This window comes from Metarhizium brunneum, chromosome 1, assembly GCF_013426205.1.
Source record: "Metarhizium brunneum chromosome 1, complete sequence".
In the NCBI taxonomy this organism is placed as follows: Eukaryota; Fungi; Ascomycota; class Sordariomycetes; order Hypocreales; family Clavicipitaceae; genus Metarhizium; species Metarhizium brunneum.
Window position 1 is genome coordinate 4056898 of NC_089422.1, and position 22692 is coordinate 4079589.

The following is a 22692-nucleotide window of genomic DNA, read 5'->3' on the forward strand; positions in this document are numbered from 1 at the left end:
CTCGACAAGACAAGACGAGGTCGAGAGCTATATCAGAGATACAGAGCGTCAGCATCTAGGTTGAATGACAGGGCGAAAGAGAGAAAGAGAGTCTCGTGGCACTTGGAATCACGGCCCAAACCGACAGTAACTGAATACTAGTCCATCACTCGTTAATTTGGAGTAAAGATTCGCAATCTTGTTTCCTTAGTCCGAGTTGGGATTAGCCCCCCACGACCACAACGCAGTTCGTCAACCATTTCTCAAGTGGCCCAAGCGGTGGCGTCAGCGGCCTGATGAGTAGTCTCCGTTCTCGGGTGGGATGGCTGCAGACACTGCATCCGTGATGCAGCTCGAGATGTTGAGAGGCGGTGTCGGCTGGCCATCAACAGGGCAACAGGCTGACCTTGGACGTCTTGGGGCGTATTGCCAGGACCCATTGGGACCTGTGATGCTCGATGCGACAGAGACCTGCATGTCAACTTGTATGTAAGCTGCAGTAGCGCCGTCATGTCGCCATCGTGACCGTGTTCCGTTCATGTTGTATCAATTGATTGTTGTGCACATGTGGCCAAGTGTAGCCAGCTGGTGCCAGTGGCCCAGTGCCAAGGTGATCATTGAAGGGTTCACTGAAGGGTTCCAGCCGCCAGGGCCGTTGACCGTGCTGTGCCGGCAACTGGACCACCAGTAACTCGACAGCCTCGCAGGCTCACGGACTCGATGGCGCCAGGCCTCAACAATAAAGTATTGAAGGGCTTGTTTCATCTGTTGTTCAGCCTGGCACTCCTTACTTGGCGCATGCATCTGTGCTCTCGTCGTGATTTTTGGTTTTAATGTTCGTCTCGTCTCCCTACCTGCCCGCCAGTCTCTTCCCTCCTGCAACATTCAGTGTTTTGTCTAATGTTCGTTCCTTCGCTGGCTTTAATTACGAGCCCACAATTTGGATGTGCAGCGCCTGTCTTGGTCACTCCAACGCCGCCCCTTTTTGGGTCCCTTTTCTCATTCTCCAATCTGCGCTACTTGGTCGCCGGTCCATAGCCGCTGGAGGGCTGACGGCTTCGGTGCGCTCGGCTATTCTATTTTATTTTATTTTCCCACTCCTCGGCTCTTGATACGGAGTACTACTACAGAGACCTGGGTAACTACCTAGGTTCGAGGAGTTGCCCAGTGTGCAGAAGCCAAGCGTGGGGTTCTTGGGTCAACAAACGTCCAGACATCGAGAGTCTAGTGCGGGCAAAAGCGGGCACCGACTGCTCGTGGTTGCAGAACCAACACGGCAGGCGCAAGTTCCTTCCTGTACCTGCCCGAGCGCTCCCAAGACTACCAGACCGTTGAGGGTGGGCAGCCAATCTTGACCCGATCTGGTCGTCTGCTCTCGCGATGGCTTCTACTACCACCACCACAACCACAGCCACGTCGACCAGAGCCTTGCGCTCAAGACCATCCTTATCGCGACTACGTGGTCCCTCGTCGTTTGCCTCGACCCCCAATTTAAATACTTTATTTACTGCGCAGTCCAAGTTGCTGCCGCCGACCCTGGGCTTGCCACGAAAAGCTTCGCTTGCTGCTCTTACTCCTAGTTCGCTGGCCAGCATACCCGATGTCAGCGAGAGTTACGCCCTCGACACAGTATTGAGCGACTCCTCGCCAGCCATGGCTCCAGCGACCCCTCGCCGCCAATCGGCTGAAGATCTCCTCGTTGGAGATACTGTCGACGTTCCCGGTGGCATGTACGGTACTGTTCGCTTTGTCGGTACCGTTCAGGGGAAGAAAGGCACATTTGCCGGCGTTGAGCTTCACCAGGACTTTGCTGCGAGGGGCAAGAACAGCGGCGATGTGGACGGGTATGCTTTACCTGCAATTGCTCCGTGATGCTCAAATTCTTTCTCATGTCTCCAAAGTAGCAGCGCTAACTTGTTGATACCCAATAGAATATCTTATTTCGCCACCTCAACCCCAGGCGCGGGCATATTTGTTCCGGTAGTGAAAGCGTCTCGTCGAGGTTCTTCTACCAGCTCGTTCCCAATGACCCCAACTGCAAGCGCCAATGGGCGAGCCAACGGAGTAAACTATACGCCGCCAGGCCTACCCAAGTTCAGCGCCTCCGTCGGACCTGGCGCCAGAGCACCCAGCCCCGGGCCCAAACGACCACCGAGAACATCTCTTCCAAGGCCAGATTCCCCGGTGCGCCGAACTCAAATGACTCCTGGACCCCGTCCCTCGATCGGTACGCCGGCTCCCAGGCCACCTGCAAGGTATGGCAGCCCGACGAACAACAGTCGATTTACCCAAAGCGTCCGTGGTACAGCGGGCGACCCAAACAAAAAACCATCTCGACTTGATCGCAAGCCAAGCATCGGCGGTCCTCGCAGTGCTTCGGTCCTAGGATCCGCTCCTGGTTTTGACGAAGAGTCGACACCGTCACTGTCTGGCAGCCCGCGAAGGCTAGGGCCAAACGGACTTGGCAGCTCCGTATCTGTCCTGAACTTGAGGCGCCCAGCTTCCCGAGCCAATGCTGCTAATGAAGAGGAGATGGAACGCCTTCGATCCCAGCTTGAGGACCGTGACAGGCAGCTAAAGGATCAAGCTACGACGTTGGCCGAAATGGAGAGCAGCCTAGTTGAGCTTCAAGGCCTTATCGAAAGTACGGATATGCCTGGGATGAGAAGGAACAGTCTCGACGACAAGGATTCTGCTCAACTGCGGGCTATGTTGCGGGAGAAGAATGACAAGATCGCCATGCTCACCTCAGAGTTTGACGCCCATCGGGCAGACTTCCGCAGCACCATTGACACATTGGAGATGGCTAGCACAGAAACCGAACGAGTGTATGAGAAGCGTATCGAAGAGCTCATGGGAGACATCCGGGAGCTTGAGGCCAGAAATCTTGACGTTGATTCCGTCGCAAGCCAACTGAGACAACTCGAAGAACTTGTGCAAGAGCTCGAGGAAGGCTTGGAGGATGCTCGTCGTGGTGAGGCTGAGGCAAGAGGTGAGGCTGAGTTCTTGAGAGGCGAGGTAGAGAGAACCAAGACGGAGTTGCGACGAGAGCGTGAACAAAGCGGCCCTGGTGGTGGCGCCCCTCACGACGACAAAGGGGCGCTGCTAAAAGAACTGGAGCAGAAGGAAGACGAAATCAGAGGACTGAAGGCCATCATCCACTCTCTCAGCAGAGACTCCATCGGAGACGCAGAGGATCGAACACCGACACAACGCCGGGGGTCTTTCATGAATGGTGGCGAAGACGGCGAGACGGCTCGTGCAAGTCTAGCAAGGCAAGTCGCAGAGCTGCAGTCGCTGCTGGACAAGAAGAATGGCAGGGAGGAAGAGCTTGAACAGGAGCTAGAGGCTCTTCGCGGGGGTAATCTCGCGACGCAGAAAAACTCGGGACATCGCTCTTCCCTCAGAGACTCGCGCGACACAGTCATTCCCGTCCGATTTTACGAGCCTATATCCCCCGAGGTGAACCACACGAGGGAGCCTAACCACAGGCGAGGTAATACACTGGACACGATGCATGAGAGCGACGCCTACTCAACAGCCACGGAGAATAGCACTCTCTGGTGCGAGATTTGCGAGACTGGTGGGCATGACATTTTGACCTGCACCAACATGTTTGGTCCAGAGGGTGCTGCCAAAGCTTCTAGTGACATAAAGACGGGCAAGGATGTTGTTCGCGAAGGCCTGAAGCTTCAAAACTCTCTGGGCGTGAAAGACGCCCACCCGGCTCCGCTCTCGCCGACAAAGCCCAAGGCAGCATTTCCTACAGCTCCCGCTATCAAAATCCTCCCGAACCCGATGGAATCTGGGCCAGTGGCGGGCAAGGAGAGTGGAGTTGTTGACACAGGGAAGTGGTGTGCGGTGTGCGAGCGAGATGGTCATGATAGTGTTGACTGTCCGTTTGAGGATGCATTTTAAGCTTTTGACACAGTGGATGATGATTGCTTGATGAGGAAGATATGTATGCCTGTTGGAGTACAGTGGCGTAATGTCATCGCCCTACGGGGTGAGTGTGCACCACTCTCTTCATGGAGCGCGTTGCTTGGACAGTGTACTCTTTTTTATTGATACCACCATACCCCATGTTCTTTATTAATGAAGGGGCGCCCTGTGTGTTGTTCGGGCGTGAAAAGGAAGTTTTTGTAATAATACACTACTGTATAATATCTTACTCTACGTACCCGTATTATCAAGATTTCAACTTTTTCTGGCACAGCAGGGTGTTCTGCCTTGGCCGTGAGTTGTTGATCCCCGGGGAGATCAGCAATATGCATTAATATGGCAACATGGAAAGGGTGCGCGCATTGTTGCTAAGGCGGTTTAGGGAGCTCCAGCCAGCGCAAGTTCCAAGTCAGCCGAAGTTTAATGGGACCACAAGGCCAAAATGCCACCCGATCGCTGCGAGGTCTGATTCCGTGCGACTCGTTAGGGCGCGCATCTGAACACAGAAAGAATTCAAATGTTCAGAGCGTAACATGGCAGTGCGTTAAGAATGGCCCGAGCCAAGGGCGTCACGGCACCATGATCAACGTAGCTGGTCTGCTTGGTTAAAGGAGGCACTATGGCGGACCAGTCGGAGGGCGGAGATTAAGTGCTCCCGACGAACATTTGGACTCTGGAGTACTCCGTACATATTACGTAGTATGACTTGATGGATTCAATGCTGACAAGGATCGAACAAACATGGATTAATATGGGCAGCCCCCTCTGAGCCTCACGTTGCCGACGCAGGCGGGGACAGCCAGGCTGCAACTATTAGTGCGCGACATCCAGGTGTTTTGTCAGAGCACCATTTTCAAGGCTCAACTTGCTAGAAAAAGATGGCTACCCTCGCAAAAAGGCCTGTAATACATTTATAGCTTATTCAATGCAGATTTTCCTGCTATAAAACCACTTTATCGGAGCCCCGTAGTTCTTGTCTGGGGGGTGTGTCCTTTGCGATCACGTCTTGCATTATCAGCACCGCCACAGACTCGACTTTCTTCGATAGATTTCCATGAGGCGCACTACCTTGGGGCGGACCCCTGCACCGTCTTCCGTCCTAGAGGAACGAGACTTTGTTTTTTTGAACTGCAACTTTCCCAGGAGCCGCTTGCGCAGACTTCCAACCTGGTCCCTTTGTTGTAATCTCATCTCTTCTCCCTCCACTCGAATTCTCTTCCTTACTTTATCCAGGCTTGAACAGGCTAGCGACCCTCTCGATCTCCAAGCACGCACAAATACCAGACGCCCTCGTCCCTTTTCTTTGCTCTTTCATATTTTTCGTTCAGAGCACCTGTTGTTGCAGGGCATTTGCCAAGGGCCACCGACGCCGCTTACTGCTGGCAAATTTCTCAGATAGGCGCCCCGCCACCAACGACAATAAACACATTCATCTTCCCATTTCTGTCTTGATTGATCACAGGGTACGTTGAGATGGTCACTACTTGCACAGTCGCTTGTTTTGGATACTCATAGCGCGAGGCCTGTCATTATATAAAATCTCGCCGTGGTTGCGTTGTTGCATCTTGTTGTTTGACCAGAGCCTCGCCTCCCGCCTTGGCCGTCTCACGCATCAGTCGCTTTCTGTTGGTTTCTGTACATGTTGACTAATACTTGGCTCCCCCTCCACCAGACTCAATATAGCTGCGATCACACTGCGGACTGAAAGAGTTGAACATAATCAACCCTTCGCGCCCCGACAGACTTCGACATCTTTATTCCTACTCCAACCACGTTTGCTCACTAGCTCCTTGAGCCTGTCACCATGTCAAGCGAAGACTACTACGTGATCCTTGGGGTATGTGAACACACATATCGCTGACTTTCGACAACAATGATAATCATCTAACGTTTCTATAGATCGAGCGTACCGCATCAGAGGCTGAAATCAAGAAGGCCTACAGAAAGACGGCTTTGCAAAACCACCCTGGTATGTGGCCTTGAGACTATTTAGTCGCCCTCTCCATCACCCGCATCAGTCTAACAAGCAACGCAGACAAAAACCCTGGCAATGCCGAAGCCGAAGCAAAATTCAAGCTCGCCACAGAGGCATACGAAGTCCTAACCGACTCTCAAAAGCGATCAATCTACGACCAGTATGGTAAAGAGGGCCTTAATGGTGCTGGGGGCGGCAGCGGCATGCCCGCCGAGGACCTATTCGCCCAGTTCTTTGGAGGCGGTGGTTTCGGCGGTATGGGAGGCATGTTCGGCGGCGGCAGCAGTCGTGGTCCCCCCAAGGCTCGCACCATTCACCACACTCACAAGGTCTCTCTCGAAGACATCTACCGTGGCAAGGTTTCCAAGCTGGCTTTACAGAGATCCATCATCTGCCCCAAGTGCGAGGGCCTGGGCGGTAAGAAGGGTGCTGTTAGCAAGTGCGCGGGCTGCGACGGCCATGGTATGAAGACCATGATGCGCCAGATGGGTCCCATGATTCAGCGCTTCCAGACTGTATGCCCGGATTGCAACGGTGAAGGTGAGATCATCAAAGAGAAGGACCGTTGCAAGCAGTGCAATGGCAAGAAGACGATTGTCGACAGAAAAGTCCTGCATGTCCACGTCGATAAGGGAGTACGCAGTGGCACAAAGGTCGAGTTCCGCGGCGAGGGTGACCAGTCCCCCGGAGTACAGGCTGGCGACGTTGTTTTCGAGATTGAGCAGAAGCCTCACGCTCGATTCACCCGCAAGGATGACGATTTGCTTTACAAATGCGACATTGAGCTCGTCACTGCCTTGGCCGGCGGCACTATTTACATTGAGCACCTCGATGATCGCTGGCTTGCTATTGACATATTACCTGGCGAGGCTATTGCTCCCGGTGAGTTTTAATTCCCCATAGGCACTATTTTTTCAAGACCACGCGTATATTGACCTCTTGTTTTTAGAATCCATCAAGATGGTCCGTGGGCAGGGAATGCCATCCCATCGCCACCACAATTTCGGTAACCTGTTTATCCACTTCAATGTCAAGTTCCCTGAGAAGAACTGGACTCAGGATCAATCTGCCTTCGCCGCCCTCCAGAAGATTCTCCCTCAACCGTCTGTCCAGAACATCCCTCCCACTGATGCCATGACCGAACCCGCCGATCTGGAAGATATGGATGGCCAGTCACAGAACCGAGTCTTTGGCAGCCCTGGCATGGACGAGGACGAGGACGACGGCCACCCCGGCGCCGAGCGTGTCCAGTGCGCTTCACAGTAATTGGCCGGGAAGACTGATATTGGCGATGTTTTCGATTACAAAAAAGTTGTTGACGGCAAGGTGGGGGCTGTACGATTTGACATGCCTGCTCTTAGAATAGGGAGGGCCGAGATCACGGGCATTGCCGACAATATAAACGAACTGCTAATAGCGCAGCGCATGTGACTCTCTCGATTTGAATCACGCAGCGCATCGTTTCTTGCGATCTCATTGATACCACACCGAAGAAAGGGCATAATAAGCAGCTGTGGCCCCACGCATTTATGGGAAATATGAAGCATGAACGGGGAAGGGTGGTGAAGCAAGACTGCGCTCTAAGTCGCCATTGACTGTCGGGGAAGCTGTGAGCGTTTCATCTGGTTGGTTGGCGTTTAGAGGATATAGATGATTCGACGAGTTTTGGTAGTTGCAGACTTAGACCATGCGTAACGTTGAATTTTGATTTTTCATTTGAATTTAATCATCTCGTGTAAAATTTGTTTCATAGTTTTACATACATATATATTTATCCCTCGGCAGGACTTGCCTCTTCCTCTCCATTGCCCTCTGCAACAGCATCAGTTCCCGCATCTTCACCACCACCTCCCTGTTTGCGCAAGTTTTCAATGGCATAAAACATGTTGCGAATTTCGCTTTCAGAAACTTGCATCTCTGGCCCATCGCTGCGTTGTCCATGAATAGGTATTTCCACATCGGATGACAGTCGGTGCTCAGTCCGTGTGAGGGTGTATGCGTGTAGACTCTTGGCCTGTACATTTTGGCCTGGGTCCATGGCCACGACGAGTTTGAGGGCCGTCTCGTTGGAAGCAGAGGCGATGGCGACGTGCAGTGGGTTGCAGGGCAGTTGGATGATGCCTGGGTTTTTGAGTTCGTTGTCCGGTGTGAGTTGCCATGTAAAGATGGCCGGGATGCTGTCGACTCTGTTAATACCCTGCCAGGGAATGTGGCTCTGGTGCCTCAAAAGTGAAAACTTACTCCTCGCATACCGCGAGAACATATGTCACGCCGCCTTCCTCGGGATACACCAGCGATGTCAGGCCCGAGACGGCTATTCGCGTCGTTTGCGGCGCAATCTCCCGCGCCAGGGCTAGCAGGTTCGTCTTGGAGAGGACGCGGCCGGCTTTCCAGTCCCAGATGAACAGCTCGTCGTCTCCGCCCCCGGACACGAGGATGTCCTCTCTGCGGAGGGGGATCGTCATCTCGCTGATGAATTCTTTGTGTCCGAGGCAGAAGCCCTCGATGATGTGGGCCTGTGGGATGTAGCGCGACACGCGGATGTGTTCGTCCCTGTCGGCTGTGAGGATATATTTCCGTCCCTGGGTCTCTGTGACGATGAGAGACGTGAGCATGGACACATGGCCTAGTAGTAGATGTGACTCGAAGATTGGTCCCTCAAGCTTCGCTTCTCCCCCCTTGGATCTTTCAAACTCGAGTTGCTTGCGCTGATGCTCGAGGGCTTCGAGGTTACGCTTGGAGTGAACGGTGAAGGTGTTGGCTGCTGGTTCGGTTGATGATGGTTTGGGGGCGGGCGCAGCGCGGAGAGCGAGGCTTGATGGTGATAGGGGCGTCATGATGAGTGGGAGGGAGTATACGTCGCCGAACTTGTCGGCGACTATGATTTGAGAGCCGGGCCCGGTGGTGATGGCGCTGGGGCGTTTGGGCATGACTCTGGTTCGTGTTAGTCCTGTGTGTGTATATCAAGCGTATTTTTAAAGACATGTTGTACCTTTGGCTGAGCTGAGTTATTTGACCCTCGCCGTCGTGCTCAAACACCCAGACAGACTTGTCATGTCCCGATACGGCAATGAGATGTTTCCCGTCGTCTGTACATGTCAAGAGGGTGATGAGAGGGCGGTCTACCACCCTTCCCATTCGTGACTTATCACCGTGATTGTCGCTCTTGCCCTTTCCTTTACCCCCCTTAACCTTTTTTTGCACAATTTCCTCTTTTGTTGCAGTGGCATCTCCTGCGGAAATGTTCAGATCGCCTTCAGCAACTTTCTGTCTCTTGGCCGGCGGCTCACTTTGTTCCGTTTCAGGGACATTTTCAGCATTTGTTGGTGTTTTGGTCTCACTCTTAGGCTCGTTTTGTGAGTCACCTGCTATGCTATGCCTTTCTAGATCGGGGTGTTGCCATGTTGATATGTGTTTATGGTCTGAGAGGTTGAATGAGTGAATCTTGCCACCGCGTGTGGCAAAGAGGATATTGCCTATGGTCTGAACCCGATTATACGGGATTGCCGTGAGACTCATTTCGAGGGATATATAAGGGGGCCGAAAGTTGACCCAATGGGTCTATTTTCAGTGTTGTTCAGTTGCCCTGACTTGTAAGTTTAACATCGTTTTAAAGCAAAGAACTTGATATACTGAAGCTCACCTGCAGAAAAAAAAAGTACATTCTGTATGTCACTTTTCTTACGTCTCTGCCTGGCATTTGGTTGGCCGTCCGAACACTAAGAAGTGGATAAGGTGAATGAAAGAAACACGTGACTATTCGTTGGAGATGCATCGTGTGGTCCACATTTTCTTGATCCAGCCTAGCCCAGGCAAGCCCTAAGCTGCAACGGGCCGGGGTGCGGCTCGCATAGCACACATTTTCATGACTGGCGAAACAAAATCCGAAATTTCGCCCACCCTCGACAAGTTGGTTTGCGACAACACCATCACGCAACCTCATCACCAAATCCCCTTCCTCATATATATACCCCTTGCCCTAAAAAATCCTGCCTTCACAAATAAGAAGATATGGGGGGCAAGACTGCTAACAAGGCCGGCTACTTCGACAAGCTCAAGGGCTTGCTCGAGGAGTACCGTTCCGTCTTCATCGTCTCGATTGACAATGTCAGCTCGCAGCAGATGCACGAAGTCCGCCACTCCCTGCGTGGAGATGGCGTTGTCCTGATGGGCAAGAACACTATGGTATGTCGCAGTTCCTTGAACATTGATGGGCAAAACCCGAGCCATTGAACAGTCGGGACAATTTCTGAAGCGATTTGATTTTTGCTAACCAAGTTTGCTGCCAATAGGTCCGCCGTGCCCTCAAGACCTTCATCAACGACACTCCCGAGTACGAGCGTCTCCTGCCCTTCGTCAAGGGCAACGTCGGCTTCGTCTTCACCAACGGCGAGCTCAAGGACATCCGTGACAAGCTTCTGGCCAACCGTGTCGCCGCCCCTGCTCGTGCCGGTGCCGTCGCTCCCGTCGATGTCTGGATTCCCGCTGGCAACACCGGCATGGAGCCCGGCAAGACGTCCTTCTTCCAGGCCCTCGGTGTCCCCACCAAGATTGCCCGTGGTACCATTGAAATCACGACCGATCTCAAGCTCGTCGAGGCCGGCACCAAGGTCGGCCCCTCTGAGGCCACCCTGCTCAACATGATGAACATCTCTCCCTTCACGTACGGTCTGGGAATCGAGCAGGTCTACGACCAGGGCCAGGCCTTCCCCGCCGAGATTCTCGACATTGGCGAGGAGCAGCTCCTCGGCACCCTGGCCAAGGCCATCACCACCATTGCCACCATCTCCCTGGCTATCAACTTCCCCACCCTGCCCTCGGTCATGCACTCCGTCGTCAACTCCTACAAGAACATCCTTGCCGTTGCCGTCGAGACCGAGATCAGCTGGCCCGAGATTGAGGACCTCAAGGACCGCATTGCCAACCCTGAGGCTTACGCTTCTGCCGCCCCTGCTGCCGCTGCCGCCTCTGGTGGTGCTGCCGCCGCTGCTGCCGAGGAGGAGAAGAAGGACGAGTCTGAGGAGGAGGACGAGGAGGGTTTCGGTGGTCTCTTGTACGTGGATTCTCCCCTGTTGGGGGGTTATTGTGAGCTCGTACTAACTTTTGCTGCAGTGACTAAACGGCATCTCGGAATAACGGCGTTGGGCTGGCTTTCACAATCTCGGTTGGGTTTACGATACATGCATCTTCCAAAAGGTTACATAGGTCGCTTGATGGTCAGCCAGGATATCTGGAAATGTCCTCTTGACACACGACACGTAATGAAAGCTATGCCTCACATGACGACTTGTACAAATGATTCCGTGAAACGTGATGAAGCCGCCTCGACGTTGAGCTCCACGCTATATATGAGAAGGTTAGTTGCTATTTTTTCTTCTTCCATTGACATGAAACAATCTTTTGGATGATTATGAAACAACTTCAAGAGCTTTTTAACCCTGAATATCTCCTGATGACACACGTATCACAACCCTATGACATCGTATTATTATTTATACCATTTTTATTGCCCTTTTCTTTCCAGAGCATTGGCTAACACGAAAAAAAAGTGCAATAGTAATAATACATCTATATCTTAGATTCGCTATTGTACATTGTATTTTGTACACGCCCATCAAATAGCCCCCGACGCAGCACATGTAGAAAACGTGCTAGGAGCGCCCTGTGCCTCGAGGACCTGCGTTGCAGTATCCATGGCTCGCTCAGGCAAACCTGCCAGCCTGGCTACCTTAAGAGCATGGCTCCGTCGATTTATGCCCTTCCGTAGCTTGTGAACATATACAAACCCCCCTTGGTCATCTTCCTCCACGTCGGTGCAGTATAGTTGTACCGGTCCGCCGCCGTCGACTGTGCACAGTCCATCTGATGCCGCCAAATCAGCGACACCATGAAAATGTGTCGCGAACAGTGTTCTGCACCGATTCACCGTGACCAGGTGGTGCAGACAGGCATATGAGACGGCGGTGCCGTCCTCAGGCGTAGTTCCCCGACCAATCTCATCCATGATGACAAACGACCGTGGCGTCGCTTGTTTGAGAATGTGCGCTGTTTCCAACATTTCGACCATAAAGGTGCTCTGGTCGCGGAACAAGTTGTCCGCGGAGCCGACACGACTGAATATGGCGTCTACAATACCCAGCTCCGCATACGAAGCGGGTACGTAGCATCCGATCTGGGCAAGGATGGTGATGAGGGCGTTTTGCCGCAGAAAGGTGCTCTTTCCTGCCATGTTGGGACCCGTGATCAGCCAGAGCAAGCCGTCTGGTTGACTTCCCACAAGACAATCGTTCCTGACAAAGCTTCTGCCTTGTTCTACCAGGCCGCCTTCAACGGTGGGATGTCGCCCGCCAATGATGGTGTGCGTTGTAGAGTTGTTGAGCTTGGGGCGGACGAGGTTCTGCTCAACGGCCAGCCTGGCAAAGGATGTCAAGATGTCGAGTTCGTCGAGGACTGCAGCATTACCGCGCAGCTTGACGAGGTTCCGGACGACCTGTTCGCGAAGGGATTGGAACACCTTCTGCTCTTCTCGGCGGATATGGAAGCGCGCTTGGTCAAGACGTTGGCCTAGCGTCGTCCATTCTGACAAGTGGAAGGATGTGGTTGAGCGGCTGGACGAAAGGGCTCGGATGTTGGTGAGATTCTTGGTATCCTTCCCCTTTATATGGGCAATGTGGCCAAGGCTTGTGCTCCACCGCAGTGTAAGGCTAGAAGCACCGAGTTTTTCGCGAAGAGAGTCACTTAGTTCAATCTTCTCATCTAGCAGAGACGAAAGTTGCGCATGCAGCCTTTTCAGGTTGGTACTCGCACCAGGTTTCATGATCCAGGCGTCGTTGTCTTCGGCATAGTACTCCTTGATGGATGTTGGTCGTTTCTTTTTGCTCTTGTGTAGGGATGATGCGTCTTCTTGAGATCCCTCGGTTGCGACAATATCCTGGGCAAGTGCGAGCATCTGGCTTGCTTCGGAGTCTTCTACTTCATGCTGGTGGACGATGCCTTCTTCGTCGATGGCGCCTTTGATTTTGCGAGCTAGTTTGAGTGGCTGGGTGAGATCGATACGCGATAAAAGCCCCGAAAGACACTCGTTCTGTGCGGCATCGGAACCTGACGCTGCTGCTTCTTGGAGTAAAATGACGATATCTTCCGTGGCTCGAATAGTGTGTGCCAGTGCTAGAAGGTCGTCGGCGTCGCCTCTTCCCAGAGAAAACTTCTGGACTAGTCGTTGCGAATCTTGGCTCCGTCGGAGTAGCATAATGATGGAATCACGAAGATGCTCGGCAGCAATGAATCTTGCAACCAAATTTTGTCGCGTATTGATGACATGAAGAGATGTAGAGGGCGAGCTAAGCCATTCATTCAACAGTCTTGCTCCGCTCTTTGTAACTGTTCGTCGAATGCCGTGTAAGAGACTCCCGCGAAAGAGGCCATCCCGGATCGTTTGCTTGATTTCCAGGGCCCGCAGACTGTTTTTATCAATATTCATGATTTGCATGCTCTCGTGTCGCGTAGGCGGCAGTAGTCTCACCGTCATTCCCTGGAGTCGTCCCTTGACGTAGTTTAGGACAAGGCCACCAGCGAGGACTTCCTCGCTTGTGAAAGTTTTCCGGGCACTCTCTGGTACTGGTGATTCTAATAATGGTGTCCAGTCTCCGATGTCCGTCAGGCCACCCTTGGGGGAGTACGTTATTAGATGTCTGTCCTCAGCTAGGATGGAAAAGATGTCATGATCCTTTTGGGATTCGATGTTCTCATCCAGAACAACTTCTCGAGGGCCAATACGGGACAGTATTGACGGTAGAGAAGCCAGGTCTGCGGACTGCGTGAAGAAATGGCCCGTCGACAAGTCCAGCCATGCCAAGCCAAGTAGCATTGGACTTGCTGGAGGTGAAACGCGAATGCCATGGTCTTCAACCATGGCAGACTTCAACTCCGGTGCCTCCTTGCTGCCTGCAAGGTGTATAGCCAGAACATAGTTGTTCGCATACGGATCAATAAAATTTTCGTCAATCAGGGTGCCGGGGGTAACAATTCGAGCCACCCTCCTGTCATGCATCAAGCCTCCAGACTTGACCTTGTCTGCGGCGTCATTGGGAAATTCCTCAGCTATAGCCACGTGACGATTCAGGTCCTGGACTAGAATCTTCAGAAACCGGTCCAATTGGAAGAAGGGGAAGCCAGCCTATGATGGATAGTGTGAGCTGCAAGATTCCAAGAAAAGGGGGGAATTGGGCTCGTCTCTTACCATGGGCACAGGCCCAGCGTTGGTTTTTTTAGATGCCAGCTTGAGATTCAGAAGGGGAGCATACTCATCGGCGTGCTCAAAGTACAATTCGTAGAAGCTGCCGACGCGGGTGAGAAGCACGCAGTTGTCAAACTTGCGCATGTTGCGGCTTGCCTGGAGCACTACCGTGGGATAGCTGGGCTCACTCTCCTCTTCTTGAGGGGGTTTGAATTCTGACTTGATTGGGCCCTGGGGCAAGTCACACAGCTTTATGGTAGTTTTGGTCTTTGCGCCGCGACATTGCAGTTGACAAGGCGCGCCGTTTGAGGGCGAGATGGACGGTTGTGCGAACGGAGGATACAGCCCACCACGACAGGTTACAATTCGGGCTCCATGTTTTTGCAACAGTCGAGCTCCATGGATACGGAGTGGCGGGAACATGGGAGCTCGGATCCCCTGAATGCTCCGTGTAGCTAGCGACGTTGCTGCGGGCTGGATGGAGTTGAAGAAGATGGCGATGCAGTCTCGCTGCTCCTTGTCGATAAGTCTTCTTTCTGTGGCTTCTGGTGTGGAGCTTACACTGTGTGTGGTTCGACAGCACAGAGATTCGATAGAGGGCAGCTTGAATCAAATACTGGCTATGGAGTAGTAGAAAATATGGCAGCTTCATGGCATATTTATTTATTTTTTATTGCATTTCTGCCTCAATCCAGAAGCTGGCAATATTTCTTTTGTTCTGTCCTTGATTGTTCCATGAATTTGGTGCAAGTGGTGGTCCAGTCAGCAAGGGGGCAGCAAATGACACCGGCCAGCACAGGCGCGCAAAGATCAAAACATCCGGATATCAAGACAGTAGCTGGCAAGTGTGCATGCTCGGACAAAATTCTCCTTTGTCCTTGTGCAATTGCGCGTTTGCATGCTAAAATTGGAAAATACATGTGGCCATGCCACGGAGTGCATGCTGGTGGCATGCACCGAGGTACAGTAGGAGGCCAAAAGTGCCTAGTATTTAGCCAGATCAGGTACCTGGCTATCGGGCTCTGTACCATGATATACTTCGCATATTAGTATATAATTTATATCTTGTTGTATAAGTACTTTTCGGTTGACAAATATATTCTGCTACAGACTGGGACATCTATCTGGAGTTAGTACGGGTGGATACTACCTTAAGTACTAATAGTACCGACTCAAGTACCTCTGGTAGGTAAGGGAGTAGGTGTCCAGCAGTTTCTAGATTCAGATCAGCGATACGTCAATTTGACACCAGACCCGATGCAGGAATCTTACAACTTATCAAGAAAGAAAGAAAGAAATATGGTTGTACAAAAAATACTAGACGACTATATCCGCAAGAACATCCCCCGACGGAAAAAGCCCTGCAACCACAAGCTTCAAGCCATACATGACGGGGCCTCGTGGTTCCAAGCCGTGGCGGCAGATTCCGAGCTGGTCGAGCGCAAACAACATTGAAAACCCATAGTCCATAATGCTCCTGGCTGACAGTTATCCATCACAATGGCCACAAAGCCATCGTGAGACACAAGAGACACACATGTACGCCTCGCCTCTTTGCTTTGTACGATCCAGGATTGTTCCAAAAACAACACACCGATGCTGCCACTCGGTCGCACGTGCGTGCGTACGCGAAACCTCCAACAGATCAGCAATTGGCGTCGATACACGAATGCGCTTGCCTCGTGACGCGAGGCCAAGGCGTTCGCTAGACGACAGCACATGTAGCGACGTCCGGGGACACGGATTGTTGCTCGGGCCAATATCTAAAGACAACACCGGAGCTGCGTCGTGCTGCCTCACTCGTCTGCATCCCTTGAGCATCTTCTTTCTTGGCACCGCACGTCGGCATTCGGCCGGGAACCTTTGTCCTCTGCTTTCCCTACTGCAGCCGCCTGGCATCTATCGACCTTTGTTTGTCTCGCGACAACCCCCACGCATTTCTGCCCGGTCGCATGTCGTCGGTGCATCACTGCCCCGAAACCTGTACTCAGTCTTCGGAACGCTTGCCTTCGCCCTCAACTACCTAGCACTACACACGAAGGCCTCGTTGGAGTCGATAAGGAATAACAAAATAGAAATACACAGCAGCGATACCGTTATCCTTTGTCACGATGAGGTTTGTCCATCCCAGTGTTGCTTGTTTGGCCGAGACCAAAATGAGACAGTCTGTGACATGCTCCCCGCACGCCACACCCGGTCCACAATCTCCAGAAGCCGATGCAACATCCACATCGACAGGCCCACCCACCAGATGCTTCAAGGCCAAGGGAGCAAGGAAGCTCAAGCCGGGCTGTCGGTCCTTGGAGTAGGACATCAGGAAACGGAAACCGACGTGACACCAGACGCCATGGAACGCAGAGTCGCCAGCCAACCAGACCAGGCCCGACGTCCTCTCCCCTGCGCCCGATGCATTGCCCCTCCACGATTCGAACACTTGAGTACTTGAAAAGCGGCACTGGTACCACCAAAAACCACCTAGCCCCAGGTCCCTAAGCGCCCCCAGGCCCGCCCCCGCCCAGCCAGTTGACCCGATCCCAGCCCCACCCCCCCTGCTGAAGCTCTCTCGAGCTTCCCCATCCACCACTTGCAGCATCGATCCCCTCTCCCGCCCTCGCCAGTTACAGCCACCGTCATCCGCCCTCGACTTGCATCCAACATCGTCAAGCCTCTCCGTCACCTTTAGCTCTTTTGCTATCGCGCTCTCTGTACGGAATTCTGCTCTTTTGAGTTGCATGCCATACCACGGCAACGCCCTGCTACCTTGTCCGTCCTGCATCGGCTCAACTGCTCTGGGTCCCTTGCTCTCGTCAGCTGCTGATTTAAATACTGCAGTTCCTACGAGAGTCTCGCCCATCCCATCTTTCCTCGGGACGCCAACTGCCCTCAGCATATCCCTTCGCCGGATTACGTACAGCCTATTTCTCTGACCGGAAAGCTGCGACGGCTTTCCAATCGCTCAGCTCCACCAGCCCCAGGAGTCAGTATCGAAGCTCTTAACATGGGCGGCGGTGGTGACACGAGGAGCAAGGTCTCCTACCCCGTGCTTGTTCGCAGACCAGTGGGCGTTCCCAAGACCAGCATTCTAAAGGACCGAATTGAACCCTTTTACAAGCCTGGCCAGTATGACAAGGTGAACCTGTTGGCGTAAGTGATCGCGTTTCCATTGCTACATAGACAAACGAAGAGTCGTGGCGCTCTGACTTACAAACTCTGATGGAATTAGCAACCTATACAACGCAAGGTTCTCCGGTAAGCCTCACGTAAAGATCTATGTTTGGAGTGCCCCCGGTCAGGATCGACCTACGTTCAAAGAGGCAACGTCACACGAGTTCAAGGAAACTCACATTGGTGCATCTTTTGGTCCGTCATGGACCACGCATTGGTTCCGGCTCCACCTGAAAGTGCCAAAGGAAATTCTCGACCAAGAACTTCTTGTTCTGGAATGGGACGCCAACAATGAGGGTCTCGTTTGGACCGAGTGTGGCATCCCCCTCCAGGGCCTCACCGGCGGCGGTGATCGTATTGAATGGAATCTTCCCGACTCCTTCAGAGATGGCAAGGAACACGTCATTTACATCGAAATGGCTTGCAATGGCATGTTCGGAAATGCTCCCAACGGCAAGACTAGCATTGCTCCTCCGGACCAGAACAGATACTATGGTTTAAGCAAGGCCAACATCACTGCCGTCAATGTGGACGCTCGCAAGCTGTACTTTGACATGTGGGAGCTTGGAGACGCTGCGCGAGAGCTTCCAGAAGACTCTGCTGAACAGAATCATGCCCTTGCCGTTGCCATGAGGATCATTGACACGTTCCAGGTCAACAATCAAGAATCCATTTTAAAGTGCAGAGAAATTGCCAAGGAGATCATCGGACCGGACGTTGACTCTGACAAAGTCTACCAACACGGTAAGGAGCCTGTCGTATTTGGTATTGGTCATTGTCACATTGATACTTGCTGGCTATGGCCCTTTGCGGAAACAAAACGCAAAATCGTCAGGTCTTGGTCCAGCCAATGCGACTTGATGGACCGATATCCCGAGGCGCGCTTTGCGTGTTCCTCGGCGCAACAGTTCAAGTGGTTGAAGCAACTCTATCCCAGTGCATTCGAGCGCGTCAAGCGCAAGGTCAATGAGGGACAGTTCCATCCCATCGGTGGTAGTTGGGTTGAACACGACACAAACTTACCCAGTGGAGAGTCCCTTGTTCGACAATTTTTATATGGTCAGCGATTCTTCGAGGTTGAGTTTGGCTCTCGCTCCCGCACTTTCTGGCTGCCAGACACTTTTGGATATTCCAGCCAAATACCCCAGCTCTGTCGCCTGGCTGGCATGGACCGTTTCCTGACCCAGAAACTGAGTTGGAACAATATTAATACCTTCCCCCATACCACCTTTATGTGGGTGAGCCCAGACGGCAGTCAAGTCATGTGCCACATGCCACCATCCGAAACATACACAGCAGAAGCCGACTTTGGTGACCTGCGTCGCAGTATCAGCAGACACAAGACGATGCGGGTCGACAGTTCCTCGCTGCTGGTGTTTGGTAAAGGCGACGGGGGCGGTGGCCCAACATGGCAGCACCTAGAGAAGTTGCGTCGATGCGCAGGTATCAGCAACACCATTGGGGGCATTCCCAAGCTCAAGCTTGGTCTGAGCGTTGACGACTTCTTTGAACGTCTGGCACCCAAAGCCAAGGATTTTCCTACGTGGTATGGTGAACTCTATTTTGAGCTTCATCGTGGCACATATACCACACAAGCCAACAACAAGATGTTCAACCGCAAGGCCGAAGTTCTCTTGAGAGATATCGAGCAACTGGCAACAATTGCTTCTATCAAAGACTCGTCCTACAAGTATCCAACGAGGGAGATTGACAGCATGTGGGAGAATGTTTTGCTTTGCCAGTTTCATGACTGTCTTCCTGGCAGCTCCATTGAAATGTGTTATGATGAATCCGACAAGGTAAGGGTTACAGTCGGCCGACTCCTCTTGTAATGCACAACATGTTCCATACTAACAGAAGGCACAGTTCTACGCTGAAGTGTTCAAGACCGGTGACAAGCTGCTTGCGGATCTATATAACTCCTTTGGGGTATCTTCTACCTTGTCAAACTCTCTCCACGAGTCCGTCGTTGTCAACACGCTGCCGTGGCATCGTAAGGAAATTGTCCAGCTATCTGAGACTGAAGTTGGTGTTGCTTGTGGAGATGCTCAATTGCTCCCCGTCCGCCGCTTTAAGATTCAAGAGAACAAGCCCGCGGTCGCTTTGACCTCGAACGGAGAGATATTTGTGTTACAGAACGAACAACTCCGTATAGTGGTTGAAAAGGGCTGTATCACCTCGTTGTATGATCTTGTCAATGATCGCGAGGTTGTCGAGCAAGGTTGTCAAGCCAACAAGTTTGTTATCTTTGACGACATTCCTTTATACTGGCAAGCCTGGGATGTTGAAATTTATCATCTCAATACCCGCAGAGAGCTTCACTATGGCAAGACGAAGATCCACGAGAACAAGCCGCACCGTGTTACTCTGGTTACCGATATCAAAATTAGCGACCAGAGCTCCATGAAATCCTACATCTCTCTTGGGGTGGCTTTAAAGGGACAGCAGTCTCAAGTTGATTGCTCCGCCGAAGTTGATTGGCATGAAGACTGCAAGTTTTTAAAGGTTGAGTTTCCTGTTAATGTAGTTAATACCGAGGCTTCGTACGAGACTGCATTCAGCATCACCAAGCGACCTACACACTACAACACCAGCTGGGACATGGCTAAGTTTGAAGTATGCTGCCACAAGTTTGCTGATTTGTCCGAGCACAACTATGGTGTTTCTATTCTCAACGACAGCAAGTACGGTTTTGCTACTGCAGGCAAGACCATGCGTCTGTCGCTTCTTCGCGCGCCAAAGGCCCCTGACGAGCACGCTGATATGGGGCAGCACAGCATCCGTTGGGCTATTTTCCCCCATAATGGCGCCTTGTCTTCTGTTACTGTCAAGGCGGCTTACGCTTTCAATAACCCACTGAAGCTGCTGTCCGCCCCCGAAACAGCCATTCAGTCCATATCGGAGGCACCAATCAAACTGATTAACAGGGATGAGTCTTCGTCGTTGATTCTCGACACAATCAAGCGAGGTCACGACGATGAGGATGTGAGCCTTCGGGAGGGCTTGCGAGTGAACAAGGGACAAAGCATCATCCTGCGTGTGTACGAATCTCTAGGCGGCCATAGCAGAGGCACCATCGAGACGTCGTACAATGTCAAACGAGTGAACAAAGCAAACATTCTCGAGGATGCGTTGGAAGAGGTAGAACTTGGTGATGGCAAATTTGATATCAAGCTGAGACCGTTTGAGGTGGCAACGTTCAAGCTTCAGCTTTAGGACACTAATGAGCTTGAGTGCATATGTCCCGATGCCAGCATCAAAGTTGTGCTAGGTATGCGGTAAGGGGGGATTACATTGGACGTATGAAGCAAATATAGAGATGAAAGTGATGATGACTGTAGGAATCTTGAATGCGGGACGTTGATGCAAATGAATTCAGTCTTACTTGCCCCTACAAAACTTGCCCGCTCCTGTGCATGCAATGCAATTGGTGAAGATTTTCTCTGGTCGTGCTACATACAGAAAAGTCATTTGTTCAGGGAGTCTATGACTCCAGCTCTGCTAATTATCTACATTCATTAATCCGTAACGCCTATGCCCAAATATAATACCATCAATGTGATGCGGAAACCCACAAAAGTCCATCTGACATCATGTCGAATGGCATTGCCGGCCGTCACAGCAGTGCGAATGAATAATGTTGCATAATGTTGCCCCAACAGTCCCAACATTTGGGCCATCATGAGGGTGAATTACAAGCCCCCCTCATCGGGAAGATCTTCAATGACGCCCTCCACCATGGTGATCAACTCACCTATGCCGGGCCTCTCAGCGGGTTCCACCTTCAAGCACTGCCTGACAATGTTCCGAACCGGCTCGCTGATGGTGGGATTCGTGTTCTCCGAGGCGCTCGCGGCGGAGTGGTCGCCCGAGGCGGCGCGGGCTTTGGCCTGGCTGATGCTGTTGACGCGCTTGGCGCCGCCGGGGGTTTCGTCGGGGAAGCGCCAGTCTCCGCCGAGGACGCAGAGGCTCAGGGTGCCGCCGGTCTCGTCGGAGCGCATCTCGAAGGGGGACTTGCCGACCAGGCAGGCGTAGAGGGTGCAGCCCAGCGACCATATGTCCGTCTTGGTGTCGATGACGGACCCCGTGTGCACGTCGAAGAGCTCCGGCGCGCGGTAGGGCATGGTGGAATGCTCGGCGGCCGTGTCCTGGATCTGGAGCGCGACCGACTGCGACGTGACGGGGATGGGGGACGGGGCCACGGACCCGAGGTCCATGAGGATCGGGGTCGAGCCCGAGTCGTCAATCATGATGTTGCCGGGCTTGATGTCGCGGTGGGCGTAGGACCGCACCTTGCCGCCCGCCGAGACGCGGTTCTCCGACTCCATGAGCGGCCGCTCCTGGTCCTCCTCCTCGTCCGCCTCGGTGCGTTTGCCCCGCGTGCCCATTTTGCTGCCCGTGCCGCGGCGGCTGTTTGCGCCGGGGGCGTCCTCCTCGTTGCCCATCTCCATGCGCTCCGCCGGAGGGGCCTGGTACTCGTGCATGGAGCGGAGGGCCTTGCACACGCCCAGGAAGAGGGTCATGAGATGGCGCTCGGGGAAGCTGCCCCTGTTGACGAGGTTCGCGTTGATCATGTCCTGGAGGTTGCCGCGACGGTAGTACGGCAGCAGCACGTAGACCGTCTTGGTGGCCTCGTCGGAGCCCCGTTCCGTAGCCACGGCGTGGTCGACGGCCGATATGATGGTAGGGATGTGTGCGAAGAGTCGGTAGGCGTCGACCTCGCGCATCGCCTGTTGCACAGACTCGGCGCCAAACGGACATCGAATCTTCTTGAGCGCGAAGAGCTCGTGCGTGGCTGTATCTTCAACAAGGTACACGTACGAGAAGCCGCCCTGTGGAGTAAATCAGCATTAGCAACTTTTTCTCTCTTTTTTTTATTCTTCATGGTATCGTGAGTTGTAGATTGGGGATGGTACCTCGCCAAGAAGACGGAGGATCTTGAAGCTCCGGCTGTTAATCTTGAGTGTAGGCGACCCGGGGAAACAATTCAGACAGTTCCCTAGGGAATAGAACAAATCTAGAACGAATTGCGCCATGGCAAGAGTCGGTAGTCTTCGCCCCTCCAGAAGCTGTGAATGTACTACAACTGACTTGGCCGTCCGTCGTTCCCGTCGGGAGGCGATGGGATTGCAGCAACTGTGGCTGTGTCGAGCGGGAGAGCTTTTCGCCAAGCTCGAGATAAGATGGCAAGGCAAACCGAAGCCGCCGAGGCGAGGGATACAAAGCAGAAGACAATGATTACAGCGTCGACAATTCCATGCCCCAGGCGACGTCCGAGGAGCAGAGTGTGTGTCGTGTTTCGTGTGTTTCGTGTTGCGACAGCTCACCCTCAGACGGAGGATGCAAGCTGTTGGACTGACTGACGTTGTACCTTGTCGGTGGAGACCAGAGCTGA

At 52.8% G+C, this 22692-nt stretch overlaps 7 protein-coding genes across 7 annotated transcripts; 4 read left to right on the forward strand and 3 right to left on the reverse strand.

Moving 5' to 3' along the window:
- Window positions 1–1359: 1359 nt before the first annotated feature.
- CLIP1 (CAP-Gly domain-containing linker protein 1) lies at window positions 1360–3897 on the forward strand (the record flags this gene model as incomplete). Its single annotated transcript, XM_014693812.1, has 2 exons — window positions 1360–1823; window positions 1911–3897. 2 exons carry the CDS (start codon window positions 1360–1362, stop codon window positions 3895–3897), a joined length of 2451 nt encoding a protein of 816 aa, XP_014549298.1.
- A 1828-nt stretch (window positions 3898–5725) lies between these two features.
- Window positions 5726–7162, forward strand: mas5 (Mitochondrial protein import protein; the record flags this gene model as incomplete). The annotated part of the gene is made up of 4 exons (XM_014693811.1): window positions 5726–5758; window positions 5821–5890; window positions 5957–6778; window positions 6846–7162. 4 exons carry the CDS (start codon window positions 5726–5728, stop codon window positions 7160–7162), a joined length of 1242 nt encoding a protein of 413 aa, XP_014549297.1.
- Window positions 7163–7667: 505 nt separating this feature from the next.
- trm82 (tRNA (guanine-N(7)-)-methyltransferase non-catalytic subunit) lies at window positions 7668–9415 on the reverse strand (the record flags this gene model as incomplete). Its single annotated transcript, XM_066129726.1, has 3 exons — window positions 7668–8073; window positions 8138–8830; window positions 8889–9415. The coding sequence occupies 3 exons, from the start codon at window positions 9413–9415 to the stop codon at window positions 7668–7670; spliced, it is 1626 nt and encodes a 541-aa protein (XP_065986027.1).
- Window positions 9416–9907: 492 nt separating this feature from the next.
- On the forward strand, window positions 9908–11015 carry p0 (60S ribosomal protein uL10; the record flags this gene model as incomplete). Its single annotated transcript, XM_014693809.1, has 3 exons — window positions 9908–10081; window positions 10189–10949; window positions 11009–11015. 3 exons carry the CDS (start codon window positions 9908–9910, stop codon window positions 11013–11015), a joined length of 942 nt encoding a protein of 313 aa, XP_014549295.1.
- Window positions 11016–11510: 495 nt separating this feature from the next.
- On the reverse strand, window positions 11511–14276 carry msh1 (MutS 1; the record flags this gene model as incomplete). The annotated part of the gene is made up of 2 exons (XM_014693808.1): window positions 11511–14072; window positions 14136–14276. The coding sequence occupies 2 exons, from the start codon at window positions 14274–14276 to the stop codon at window positions 11511–11513; spliced, it is 2703 nt and encodes a 900-aa protein (XP_014549294.1).
- Window positions 14277–17130: 2854 nt separating this feature from the next.
- Window positions 17131–20513, forward strand: ams1 (Alpha-mannosidase; the record flags this gene model as incomplete). Its single annotated transcript, XM_014693807.1, has 3 exons — window positions 17131–17276; window positions 17356–19096; window positions 19164–20513. 3 exons carry the CDS (start codon window positions 17131–17133, stop codon window positions 20511–20513), a joined length of 3237 nt encoding a protein of 1078 aa, XP_014549293.1.
- Window positions 20514–20989: 476 nt separating this feature from the next.
- ENV7 (Serine/threonine-protein kinase) lies at window positions 20990–22333 on the reverse strand (the record flags this gene model as incomplete). Its single annotated transcript, XM_014693806.1, has 2 exons — window positions 20990–22129; window positions 22214–22333. 2 exons carry the CDS (start codon window positions 22331–22333, stop codon window positions 20990–20992), a joined length of 1260 nt encoding a protein of 419 aa, XP_014549292.1.
- Between the last annotated feature and the right edge of the window lie 359 nt (window positions 22334–22692).